At 36.7% G+C, this 13,279-nt stretch overlaps 1 protein-coding gene across 4 annotated transcripts in view; it reads left to right on the top strand.

Moving 5' to 3' along the window:
- Window positions 1-13,279, top strand: part of HPS3 (HPS3 biogenesis of lysosomal organelles complex 2 subunit 1) — a 53,875-nt gene that overhangs the window by 11,713 nt on the left and 28,883 nt on the right. For all 4 annotated transcript variants that reach the window (XR_014794327.1, XR_014794328.1, XR_014794329.1 and 1 more), the window contains exons 5-7: window positions 390-582; window positions 7,898-7,979; window positions 11,231-11,385. Coding sequence is in view for 1 of the 4 variants with exons in the window: in XM_084875931.1 (XP_084732057.1) it covers window positions 390-582; window positions 7,898-7,979; window positions 11,231-11,385 (430 nt within the window). In the remaining 3 variants the exon portion in view is untranslated. The remainder of the gene's footprint in view (window positions 1-389; window positions 583-7,897; window positions 7,980-11,230; window positions 11,386-13,279) is intronic.

Here is a 13,279-nt window from a genome sequence, read left to right as displayed (position 1 = left end):
CTGGGAAACTTTAAATTACACATTTCTGTTGACAGTGCTAGTCTATACTTAGTCTTGATCATCATCATCATCATCATCATTATTATTATGTTACACAAGTAGTGTTGAGTTCTGTTGAAAGGTACATAGAATCTGGTTGACTCTTTTTGTAATATTAATAGCCATTAATGATTATTACCTAGCTCTGTTCATTTATTAGGAGTTACAACATGGTGACACTCTAATTATATCACTCCTTTTTAATTTCTTACTGGCATTCTTCTATAAAGAGCAATTTCTCCTAAAAAGCTCTTCATTTTCTACTAATAGATTTTTTTTGCCTAGAAAAGTAAAAATATTGCTTCCCTTTATTTGCTGGTTTTATTGTTTGTTTTTTATTTTTCATACAGATTCTCTTACTTCTGAGAGAAAAAATTTGTCTCAGGAAAAGAAGTTGCTGAGTCTCTTTTGTTTCTTCTCATTGCCTCATGTGGGCTACCTCTACCTAGTGGTCAAATCGGTTGAATTAATGTCAGTTTACCAATATCCTGAGAAGTCTCAACAAGCAGTACTCACGCCACAATTTTTGCATGTCATCACAAGGTATGTTATAGTTGTTGGCCTTTGAGTCACTTATTTTTTGTAAATTCTTGAGGTGCTTTCCAAACCTAAGAATTGAGTGAACCAATATGTAGCTCTGAAAATTAATGTATATTTTTGCCTTTTGATAGCCCATATCTGCCTTTTTAGTGTAAGTGTTCTGGTTTTGCCTTTTTTAATTTTCTGAGACTGGATGGGGATCTTTGTAAGAAAGAAGAGGTTCTTCATGAGGAAGATTTTTACAGGGAATTCTAATGAAAAGTCAGTGGAGCCTTTCAGGTTATCTCTAGATTTCTAGTTCTAATTTTTTTTTCAGTGCTACTATATCTTTTCTGTATGAGTTGAATTATTCCATAATGATTGTAACTATTAAGGGACCAGAAACACTGATTGTACTTTTCATTGGTGCAGATGGGGAAGTAGTCCAGAGGTTGAGATTGGTCAAGGTCATGTTGCTAATCGGTGGCAGGTGTCTTTTGAGTTGCCTTATCCTGGTTTGCTGGCATCTAAACTGGGGTCCTGAGCAGGACTTTGACCTCATTTCCTTTTATTTAAACTATAAGTGATGCTTTTGGTTTTATTTCCTATTTTTTTTTTTTTTAAGCTTAGATTATGTGCAAGGCACTTACATTTGTGCCTTCTGATTGAGCAAATATGAATAAGGTATACCATCTGCTTTCTAAAGCAACAAAATAGAGGGGGCCAGAGATAACCAGAGCACAAACACTACGAGATTTGTGAAAAATGTCTTAAGACTTCATGAAGGTGGTAAACACTGGGAGGAGAGAAATTACTTGGGCTAAGTCATAAGGGCAAGTTTTTTATGTTTGAAGTGTGGCCTGAGAGCTACTTAGAATTTGACAGATTGAGATTGGAAGAGAAGGGCATTATGGAGGGAAGACTATAAACAAAGAGTATGTTATACAGTTTTGCAGGAGCAACCAATAATATCTTATACTGTTAATTAAGTTGTTTTTTTTTAAAGGATAGTAATTTTTTATTTTTTATTTTATTTATTTATTTATTTATTTTTTCAACTGAGTGGTGGTATCAGAATCTCCAGCACGTGCTAGAATATATTTGAAATAGCACAAGACCCACCTGGAGATTTGATGCCGACTCCTAGTGTGGGTGCTCCCTTCTTCCCCCACTCTCTGGTGTAAGAAGAAATGTTATTGTGTGTTTCCTAAATGAAAATTGAGGAGGTAGCTAGTCTTTTAAATTTCCAAAGTGTTGTGTAGTGAGTAACTCAGGCTTTGAAAATTAAACTAAGGACTTTTTAAGGTTGTAACCAAAGAAAGTGATGTGGTCAGAGAATTGTTTTAGGAAAATTAATAGTGTCTATTATGGAGGTTGGATTGAACATAGATAAACTATTGAAGTGGCTCAGGTAACGATAATGAAGAACTGAATTTGGGCAGGGCAATAGCAATGAGAAGAGAAAGAAGAACAGGTGGGAGAGGTTTCGGTAAGAGAATTGAAATATTGGTTTCAGATGGGATAGTTGGAAGGAGGAGAAAAACTTAGATGTTTTATTATGATCAAAAAAGAGCTGATTATATAAGTAGAATAGATGAGAAGAAGCAGAGGACCGCATAAGATAGCTAGGAGACAAAGTGGGGGGGAAAAATACCCAAGTAGAGCAGCTTCTAGAAAAAAAAAATTAAAAAGCAGGAGGAGAGCCTAAGGGAACTTTGGGACAACACAAAACAAAACAACATCCACATAATAGGGGTTCCAGAAGGAGAGGAAACAGCAGTGAATAGAAAATCTGTTTGAAGAGATAATGACATAAAGCTTTCCTGATATAGGGAAGAAAAAACCCACACAAATCCAAGAAGGTCACAGAGTCCCAAGCAAAATGAACTCCAAAAGACTGATGCCAAGGCACATTATAATTAAATTGGTAAACACCAATGACAAAGTAAGAATCTTAAAAGTTGCCATAGAGAGACAGAAAGTTACCTACAAAGGAATCCCCATCAGACTAGCAACTGATTTCTCAACAGAAACTTATCAGGCCAGAATGGAATGGAATGAAATATACAAAGTCATGCAAAGGAAGGGTCTGAATCCAAGAACATTGTACTCAGCAAGGCTATCAATCAAAATTGAAAGTGAAATCAGGAGCTTCACAGACAAAAACAGACTAAAGGAATATTATCACCACCAAACCAGCAATGCAAGAAATGCTAAAGGGTCTGTTGTAAAAAAAAAAAGAAGCAACTCTGAACAACTCTATTCTAACAAACTGGACAACCTGGAGGAAATGGACATATTCCTAGAAAAATATTACCTTCCAAAACTCAGGAAAAATCTAAACAGCTCAGTAGACCGATAACTATGGAAGAAATTGAAGCAGTCATCAAAAAGCTTCTGGCAAAGAAAAGCTCAGAACCAGACGGCTTCATAGGGTTGTTTTACCAAACATTCAAAGAAGAACTAAAACCTGTCATCCTCAGACTATTCCAAAAAATTCAAGAAGGAACACTTTCATGTTTCTTCTATGAAGCCAGCATCAACCTAAACCAGATAAAGACCATACAATGAAAGAGAATTACAGGCCAGTATCCCTCATGAACATAGATGCCAAAAATCTTCAAAAAAATTCTAGCAAATTGGATCCAGCAGTACATCAGAAAGATCATACACCATGACCAAGCAGGATTTATCCCAGGGATGTAAGGATGGTACAATATCCACAAATCCATAAACGTGATACATCACATAGACAAATTGAGAGATAAAATTCACATAGTCATATCAATTGATGCAGAAAAAGCATTCCATAAAATCCAACATCCTTTTTTGATAAAAACTCTCAACAAGGTTGTAATAGAAGGATCATACCTCAACATAATAAAAGCTGTATATGATAAACCCACAGCTAACAACATACTCAATGGGCAGAAACTAAAACCATTTCCTCTAAGAACAGAAACAAGACAGGGATGCTCACTGTCACCACTCCTGTTTGACATAGTACTGGAAGTATTAGCCATTGCAATTATACAAGAAGAAGAAATAAAAGGCATCCAAATTGGAAAAGAAGTAGAGGTGTTCTTATTCACAGATTACATGATATTGTACATAAAAAGCCCCAAAAGAATCTATCAAAAAACTAATTCACTTAATAAATGAATTCGGTAAGGTAGCAGGATACAAAATTAATGTCAAGAAATCTATGGCATTTCTATACACTAATAGTGAACTTACAGAAAGCGATACTAAAAAAGCAATCCCATTTACCATCGCAAATAAAAAATCAAGATGCGTAGGAATAAACTTAGGAGGTAAAAGACCTATATGCAGAAAACTGCAGGACACTGAAAAAAGAGATAGACAAGATGTAAACAGATGGAAGAACATACAATGTTCATAGATTGGTAGAATCAACATCATTAATATGTCCAGACTACCCAAAGCAATCTATAGATTCAATGCACTCCCCATTAAAATACCAACGACATATTTCACAGAGCTAGAAAGAATTCTCCTAAAATTCAGCTGGAATAATAATAATAAAAAAGACCCCGAATAGCCACAGCAATCCTGAGAAAGAATAAAGTAGGAGGGATCTCTACCAGATTTCAAGCTGTATTACAAAGCCACTGTTCTCAAAACAGCCTAGTACTGGCACAAGAACATACATATAGACCAGTGGGACAGAATATAGAACCCAGATACTGACCCAAATCACTATGCTCAATTAATATTTGCAAAGGAGGAATGAACCTACAATGGATTCAAGACAGTCTCTTCAATAAATGGTTTTGGGAAAGTTGGACAGATACATGCAAAAAAAATGAAACTAGATCACCAACTTCACACCATACACAAAAATAAACTCAAAATGGATACATGACTTAAACATAAGATGGGAAACCATAAAAATACTAGAGGCATCCACAGGCAGCAAAATCTCAAACATATGCCCAAAGAACTTCTTCACTGATACTACCTGTAGAACAATGGAAGCTAAAGAGAAAATAAACAAATGGGACTACATCAAAATAAAAAGCTTTTTCACAGAAAAGAAACCATCACCAAAACAACAAGAAAGCTCACTTTATGGGAGAACATATTTGCAAATGTTATCACTGATAAAGTTTTAATTCCAACATCTACAGATAGCTTATACAACTTTATAAAAGGAAGATAAGTGATCCAATAAAAAAATGGGCAATGGACCTAAATAGAGTATTTTTTTAAAAAGACAGATGGAAGGCGAACAAACACATGAAAATATGCTCAAAGTCACTAATTATCTGAGAGATGCAAATCAAAATGACAATGCGATACCATTCACACCTGTCAGAATGGCTATCATCAACAAATTAACAAACAAGTGTTGGTGAGGATGTGGAGAAAAAGGAACCCTCGTGCACTGCTGGTGGGAATGCAGACTGGTGTAACCACTGTGGATAACAGTATGGAGTTTCCTCAAAAAGCTAAAAATGGAACTCCTATTTGACCCAGTAATCCCACTCCTAGGAATATATCCTAAGAAACTAGAAACACCAATCAGAAAGGATATATGCACTTCAATGTTAATAGCACAATTTACAATAGCTAATATTTGTAAACAGCCTAGGTGCCTGTGAGCAGATTACTGGATCAGAAAATTTTGGTACATCTGTACAATGGAGTACTATATTGCCATAAAAAAGAAGGAATTCTTACCATTTGCAGGGACCTGGATGGAACTGGAGAGCATTATGCTAAGTGAAATAAGCCAGTCAATCAAAGAAAAATACCACATCATCAATCATTTGTGGATAACAAAGAACATTATAAACTTATGAACAAAAAGATAGATACAGAGGCAATAAAGCATCAAAGAGACTGTTATATTACAGTGGGAAGGTTAGGGAGAGGAGGGGGACATAAGAGATCAACAGAAGGACTTGTATGCATGCATATAAGCATAAGCAATGGAAGCAAACCACTGTGGGTTAGAGGGCATCTATGGGAGTGAAGTGTGTGTGTGGGGGTGGGAGGGGGCAATGGTAAGATATATACACATATAATACCTTAATTTAAAAAATGGGGGGAAAAAGCAAAAAAAACCCAAAAAGTAAAAGTCTGGTGAAGGTCACATTTATGAAGCAAGAAGAGGAAGAGAAGAATCTTCAAGGATATGGAGAAACCCAGAAAATTATAGCATCTCAGAAACAAAGGGAAAAAATAGAGGAAGAAAGAAGGAATAAAATATCAATTTGTTTTCCAAAATATTGATGCAAAGAGTATCCATCTTTCCTCCATCTCATTGCACAGATGTTACAGGACATAGAATTTACTGAGTGGACCCTCTAACCCCCCATCCTCTTTTAAGTGTAAGTCATGTGATTTTGCATACCAGCATGTTTATAGACCCTTAAAAAAAGCAATAGAAGAGATTTTAATATAAGAATATAAAATCATGCAAAATGTCACCCTTATAGCAATGCATAAATGAGTCCTACTTCTCAGAGTCAACCACATCAACATGTTTCTTTGACTTAAAAAAAAAATACTACTATGATTTGTTTTTCACAGGAGTGGATCATGTATCCACTGTTCAGCATGATTAGCAGCATGTCCTGGACATGTTTCCAGGCAGCACATTTCAGTTCACTTTAATTTTTTATGGTGCTCCTTTGTGCTCCAACAGTAGCCAGAAGCTGAAGTGGAGGGGAGTCAGAGGAGCCAATCTTTTTAACTCTAGATCAGCGGTTCTCAGCATGTGGTTCGAGACCCACAGGTTGAGAACCTCTAGCAGGGTCCCCTAAGACCATCAGAAAACACAGATATTTACATTATGATTCATAACAGTAGCAAAATTACAGATATGAAGTAGCAACAAAAATAATTTTATGGTTGGGGGTCACCAAAATATGAGGAACTGTGTTAAAGGGTCGTGGCATTAGAAAGGTTAAAACCACTGCTCTAAACCCTAACAGTAACCCACTACTTTCATTATTAGACTTTTGGTTATTGGCCCCACTGTGGGTGCTGTTTTGTTCCTCATTGTCTCAAAGTACCTTCTAATAATTTTAATTCCTGAGAATGCTATCTACTCTAAATTTCTAAGTGGTGGTGCTGTTGTCATGGCTTTAGAGACCATGTCCTAAGACTTTGTGGAAATCAACAGAAATGGCAGTGGGCTGAGGCTGAAGTGGAAGCCCCAACAAACAGATGGAGAGAACCTTGACTGATGCCCCTTCCCTACATTGTGCAAATTATTGTTAGATTTGCTTTAGTCTTTCGCCTTTTTATTTTATCAGAGTTCATTTTCTCTTTTTAACAGACATTTTTATTGATTTCAGAGGAAGGGAGAGGAAGAGAGAGAGAGAAATATTAATGATAAGAGAGAATCATTGATCAGCTATCTCCTGCATGCCCCACACTGGGGATGGAGCCCACAAACCCGGGCATATATCCTTACTAGGAATTGAACTCCTGTTTCATAGGTTGATGCTCAACCACTGAGCCACACTGGCCAGATCAAAGTTCATTTTCACTTTTCCCACTTTTTGGTTTGTTTTTAAAAAAATCATTCCTGTGAATTCACTACAGGATAGGTTTTGTAGCAATTTCTAAGTTAACTGTTTTTAATTGCAGTGCTGACTTATCCACCAGTCACCAGGCATCTATTGTGCACTTACTGTAGGGTCTGTGGGTTGTTTCCACAGAAGCAGCCTGGGGTTGTGGAAAGAGATAGAGGAGTGTGAGGAGTGTGGAGACATGGGATCTAATTTCGCTCTATTCTCTAGGGAGGCCTTGGACCAGTCATGAACTTCCCATGCCATAATCTTTAAAACATGCTGCTGGATTGATAATACTTGAACATTCCATCAGACAGCCTCTGATTTTCTGTTCTACCACTGGATTTGTGTTTGCATCAAGTGTGTTGTCTGGCATAATCCAAGCTCAATTTTATCCTGAGATGAGTGGGATAGAGATAATAGTCAAGAATTTGGGTTCTAATTTTGGCTTTGATATTGAATTCTCTGTACCCTGGACTGATCCTGGTGGCATCATTTGTCTGTAAAATGAGACTATTTGACCTAGATCCCTGGTTCTTAACTAGGGGTGTATACCAGAGCCAAATGTAGAATTCTGTGGAGACACACATGTCTGGATTTAGCCCCTAGAAATTATGATTCAATAGGAGTAAGGAGAGGACTCTCCTTGATAAGCATTCTACCTCATCAGCATTTGACAGATTCTTGCATCTTCCATCTTGGCCATAGTTCTGTTCACCTGTAAAATTCTCCCAGCTATGGACACATTTTTGGCCTCCACTTTGCTAAGTGGCCTTTTTCCTCTTCCTCAGTAACAACCTGCAGTGTTTCACAGTGCGGTGCAGTGCGGCGGCCGCTCGTGAGGAGGACCCGTATGTGGACTCCACCCTGAAGGTTAGAACTACATTATTATGACAGTGCAATGTTAGATGAAAAAGGAATGAATGCACACTTGTAAATGCGCTTTTGGTTGTAAGCGAGGTAACAGTAGGTCTTAAGATCTTGTTTATTGAATTAGAACCTTTGAATGTAAAATAGTAAGCAATTTTTGATTCATGGTTTAGATGATAATATTTAAGATTATTTTGAAAACATTTCACTCAGAATTTAGTACATAGTTTTGAAAGTTTGGTAAAGAATATAGTGTAACATAACTTCAGAGAGAGTACTTCACAACTATAGTATTCTGCAGTTTTATTTTTTTAACAGAAACTTTGGTGGTAATTATATGTAGTTATTAATACTTCAGCTTAGAAATTAGCATATTCAAGAATACAAAATTGAATAAAGTGCATTAAAATAATTTCTTTATATTGTTATCAGATATGCCTATAATTCTTTTGTTATTTTACAAGTCTTCAACAATCTTTTATGTTTCTATAGACTAAATGTAGGGGTTAATGGATATGTTAGATCAGTAACCTCATTTTTAGTATGCTTATTCTGTGCAAAGTTCTTGACTACAAAATAAACATAGGTCATCTATGATGAAATTCTATGTTTTCTGATGTTGAATTTCTGTTCTCAAAAATATACGGATCATTTTTATGATATTCATCATATGGTATATTACCTCTGGCTTATAAGCTGCTTGAATGAATGTTTGTTATGAACAACAAATAGGCTGCAGGAAACCCCAAAATAATGATGGCTTGTATTTCACAGGTTAGTTTATGTCTATCATAAAAGGCATCTGGAACACATTTTCCTGGAAAACTAAGTGCTCAGTAATGATTGTTATTTTAATAAGCCAGCACTGTAAAGTGCTAAAGTGACTGAGGCACTCTCCTGTTATCACTGTTGCCCAGGTTAGGATAGGTGATCTTGAGTTTTATGTGATTTGAGTTCTTAGTAACTCTTTTTTTGTTGTGGCCCAACCTGTAGCTTTTTTGTTGCTGACGAAGCTTGCTGCCTACCTTCAGCTCTTGGGAAGCCGGAATCGCATCTTTTCTTTGTCTTTCTGTTTGTGGTTAAGATATACACATAGCCTTTTAAATAGATTATTTTTTAAATAAAGGTTGTTTTCCTACTAAAAATTGAAAGTTGACAGATTCTTTGCCCCTTTCTTCTCCTCACACCATGCCTTTAAGAAAAAAGAAAAACAAAACAAAACAAAACTCAGAAAAGACATAGGCTTACATAGGTAGTGATGGTAGAGTGACAGATATATAATAGATTGAGGTAGGATCAAAGCTATAATAAAAATGTCAGATAACAAATGTTGGTGAGGATGCTAAGAAATTGGAACACTCATACATTGCTTGAGAGAATATAACATGCTGTGGCCACCTTGAAATAAGTCTGATATTTCCTCAAACAGTTAAACATTGAGTTACCCTGTGACCCAGTGATTCAACTTCTAGGTATATGACCAAGAGAAATGAGAAAAATATATCTACACAAAATGTCCACACACTATACACAAATGTGTATAGCAACATTATTCATAATAACTAAAAGGTGAAAGCAGTCCAGATGTTCATCAGCTGATGAATGGATAAACAAAATGTGATATATCCATATAACAGAATATTATTTGGCCATAAAACGAAATGAAGCACTGACACATGGATGAACACATGGAAACTGACACATGGAAGTGCCATAATATGGATGAACCTTGCTATAACATAGATGACCCTTTTAGCACTATAACATGGATGAATCTTGAAAGAAGCCAGTTACCAAAGATCACACACATATTTATATGATTTCATTTATATAAAAGTCCAGAATAGGCAAACCAATAGAGAAAAAGAGTATATTAGTTGTTGCTTAGGTTTGGGATGGATGAGAGAGGGGGACAATAGCAAAAGGGTACATAGTTTTTTTTTTTTTTTTTGAGATGACGAAAGTGTTCTAAAGTTTACTGGTGTTGGTTGCACATATCTGTTTATTAAACACTATTATACTAAAAACCATTCAGTTGTATGCTTTAAATGGGTGAATTGTATAGTATGTGAATGATATGTCAATAAAACTCTTAAGGAAAAGAAGGGAAAATAAAGAAAATAAATCATACTTTCAGGTCTTCTCAGTCTCATAAAACCAGAGGGAAGGAACCAAAAGAGAGGAAGGGAGAAAAGAAGAGAGACAGGTAGCTGGTTGGGGCTGCTGCACTTGAGACCCGTCCTCTGGAGCGTACACAGGCAGGATGGTGATCACACCTCATGGCTCCCCCATCCCTGCATCCCTACCATTCTGAAATTCCAGATGCCACCTGAGTGAGCATGCATTTAGCCACTTGACTAAAGCTGACTCAGGCTTTGGGAGCTGAGGGGTCTGAAAAAGATTTCACAGCCTCAGAGTTTGGCCCAAGAGGCATATACCTTTTTCCCCCATTCCTCTCAGATTCTAGCTCTTCAGCACTAGCCAGAGCCACCTTACTCTTCTTAGGGATGAAAACATGGATGGAGGTATTTCCCCAAGCATGCTGTACAAATGGACAAGGAAGATGACCTCGAAATCAAACAGTGTGAATGCAGGAGGAGGCATGAGCCTGGCAGCCTTCACGTGGATAACCCTGCTATAACATGAATGTCTTGTGAGCTCCCTGAAAGAGTTATTCTGTTATCTTTCTTATCCATTCTAATTGAATTAATCTTCCTTTACAAGGACAGGACCCAGATTTCCTCCAGTTTACCTGACACACCCAACCTGTCAGGCATTCTAGACAGTGTTCACACTTAAGGACCAAAGAGTCAGGGGCCATCTGAACATACAAGCATTTTCATCCTACACAGCCATCTACTAAGAAACTATTTTATGTACTCTCTGTGTAGTGGAATGCCTTTTTGTAGTATCTCATTTTGCCTTGGAGCTCCTTTTGGCCATACTCCCAAGCCAGCATGCTGTTAGTGGGATTTCCCTGAGTGGCTGCACTCCCAGACATGGGGAGTCCCCACTGCTGTGAGGGCCTCAGGCACACCCACTTTCTGAATTCATTCAGAAAGAGTACTCTTTGACATATAAAGTAGATAGTTTGATAAGATAACCTTCTTGTTCTGATAAGAATGGGAATTTTGAGGAGTTTTTTTAGTGGGTTAGGGTAGGAGAGACTTTATCAAATAAACAGACGGATTTTTGAAGATTAAAGTTTATGTATATTTTTTCATTGGTTAAATTTGTGATTTTTCCTTTATTAGGCTTGCCCACCTGTCAATATGGATATCTGTGCTTTAAGAATACAGCTTTTCATAGGCTTGAAAGCCATCTGTCACTTTAAAAACCACATCATACTTCTGACCAAGGCGGACCCTGAGGCCATTCCAGAGAGAAGAGAGGCGCCGAGGAAGCTTCTGTGAGCATCCCTCTTCCCAGAGAATCCTGCCAAAATTTCTGCACTAAATGTTATGGGTGTATTTTGTCTGTTTTACTCTATGTTTTTTAATTTTATTTTTTAATTTTTTAAAACATTTTTATTGATTTCAGGGAGGAAGGGAGAGGAAGAGAGAGATGGAAACATCAATGATGAGAATCATTGATTGGCTGCCTTCTGCACATCCCCTATTGGGGATCAAGTCCGCAACCCAGATATGTGCCCTTGATCAGAATCGAACCCAAGACCCTTCAGTCTGCATGCTTACGCTCTATCCACTGAGCCACATCTGCTAGGGCTACTCTATGTTTTTTAAAATCAAAACTTTGAATGACCAGATGACTTTTCTATGATGTTCTTATTCTAGAGAGAGAAAATAAGGATTTAGTGATCTCGATAATATCCTTTATAATTGACCTCAGAACTTTTAGAAGAAAATGAATAATAAAATAGTTTCAATAAATGCCTGGTTTTTAGATAAAATGTTAAAGGACATGTTTTTCTGTGTAGTTAAAGAGAAAACAAGGCCTCTAATGCTAGCCCAAATGATAAGTTTTTTAATACGTGTTTTTCTTTTTTGACCTTTCAGTGGCTGCATTTTATCCAAAGACTAGAGGCCTAGTGCACGAAAATTTGTGTACATGGGGGGGGGGGGTATCCCTCAGCCCAGCCTGTGCCCTCTCACAGTCGGACCCCTCGGGAGATGTCCATCTGCCTGCTTAGGCCCGCTCCCTGGTGGTCAGTGCGCATCATAGCGACCAATTATTCTGCCATTTGGTCGATTTGCATATTAACCTTTTATTATATAGGATTATTTCCTGGTATTTCAATTTTAAAAAATTAGCAATGTATTTTTTACCTTAAATCACATTCATAATATATAGATATATGCTGATCTATCTTAATTTGATAGCACTAATCTCTGGTTAACGCTTCTGTGTTCTGTTTTCACACTGTTTAGAACATAATAGTTACACTTCTATTTGATGTTTTCTATACTGTGAACTTAGTGGTAGGGAATGCAGTCTGATTTGAACATTTCTATATGGAAAACTTAATTAGGTAAGAAATTTTTGGAGAGATAAGAAACATAATGTGTTTCAAATCTAACATTGGTTTTTATTTTTAACATTTTTTTTTTTTAATTGCTTGTGCCTGTACTTGTTCCCACAAAAGGAATAAACAGGTTGACTTGGTTAAGTGATCATTTAGATTTGTTCATGATAGCCATTCTGACAGGTGTAAGATGGTATCTTGTTTTGATTTGCATCTCTCTGAAGATTAGTGACTTTGAGCATGTTTTCATATGTCTCTTCCTTCTGTTTGTCCTCTTTTGAAAAGTGTCTTTTTAGGTCCTTTGCCCATTTTTTGATTGGATGGTTTATCTTCCTTTTGTTAAGTTGTATGAGTTTCCTATAAATGTTGGAGATTAAACCCTTATTGGAGATAACATTGGCAAATATGTTCTCTCATGCTTTCTTGTTGTTTTGTTGATGGTTTCTTTTGCTGTGAAGAAGCTTTTTATTTTGATGTAGTCCCACTTGTTTATTTTCTCCTCAGTCTCCATTGCATAAGAGCTGTATCGGTAAAGGTATTACTATGAAATATATTTGATATTTCTCTGCCTATGGAGTCTTCTAAGATTTTTATGGTTTCCCGTCTTACATTTAAGTCCTTTACTCATTTTGAGTTTGTTTTTGTGTATGGTGTAAGTTGATGATCTAGTTTCATTTTTTACATGTATCTGACCAAATTTCCCAACACCATTTATTGAAGAGACTATAGTGAGTCCATTGTATGCTCTTGCCTCCTTTGTCAAATAATAATTGAACATAATGGCTTGGGTCTATTTCTGGGCTCTCTGTTCTGTTCCATT

The sequence above is a fragment of the Pipistrellus hanaki genome (assembly GCF_964339955.1).
Source record: "Pipistrellus hanaki genome assembly, chromosome: 2".
Lineage (NCBI taxonomy): Eukaryota > Metazoa > Chordata > Mammalia > Chiroptera > Vespertilionidae > Pipistrellus > Pipistrellus hanaki.
The sequence above is the reverse complement of the archived record's forward strand: the minus strand, read 5'-3'. Positions and strand labels throughout refer to the sequence as shown.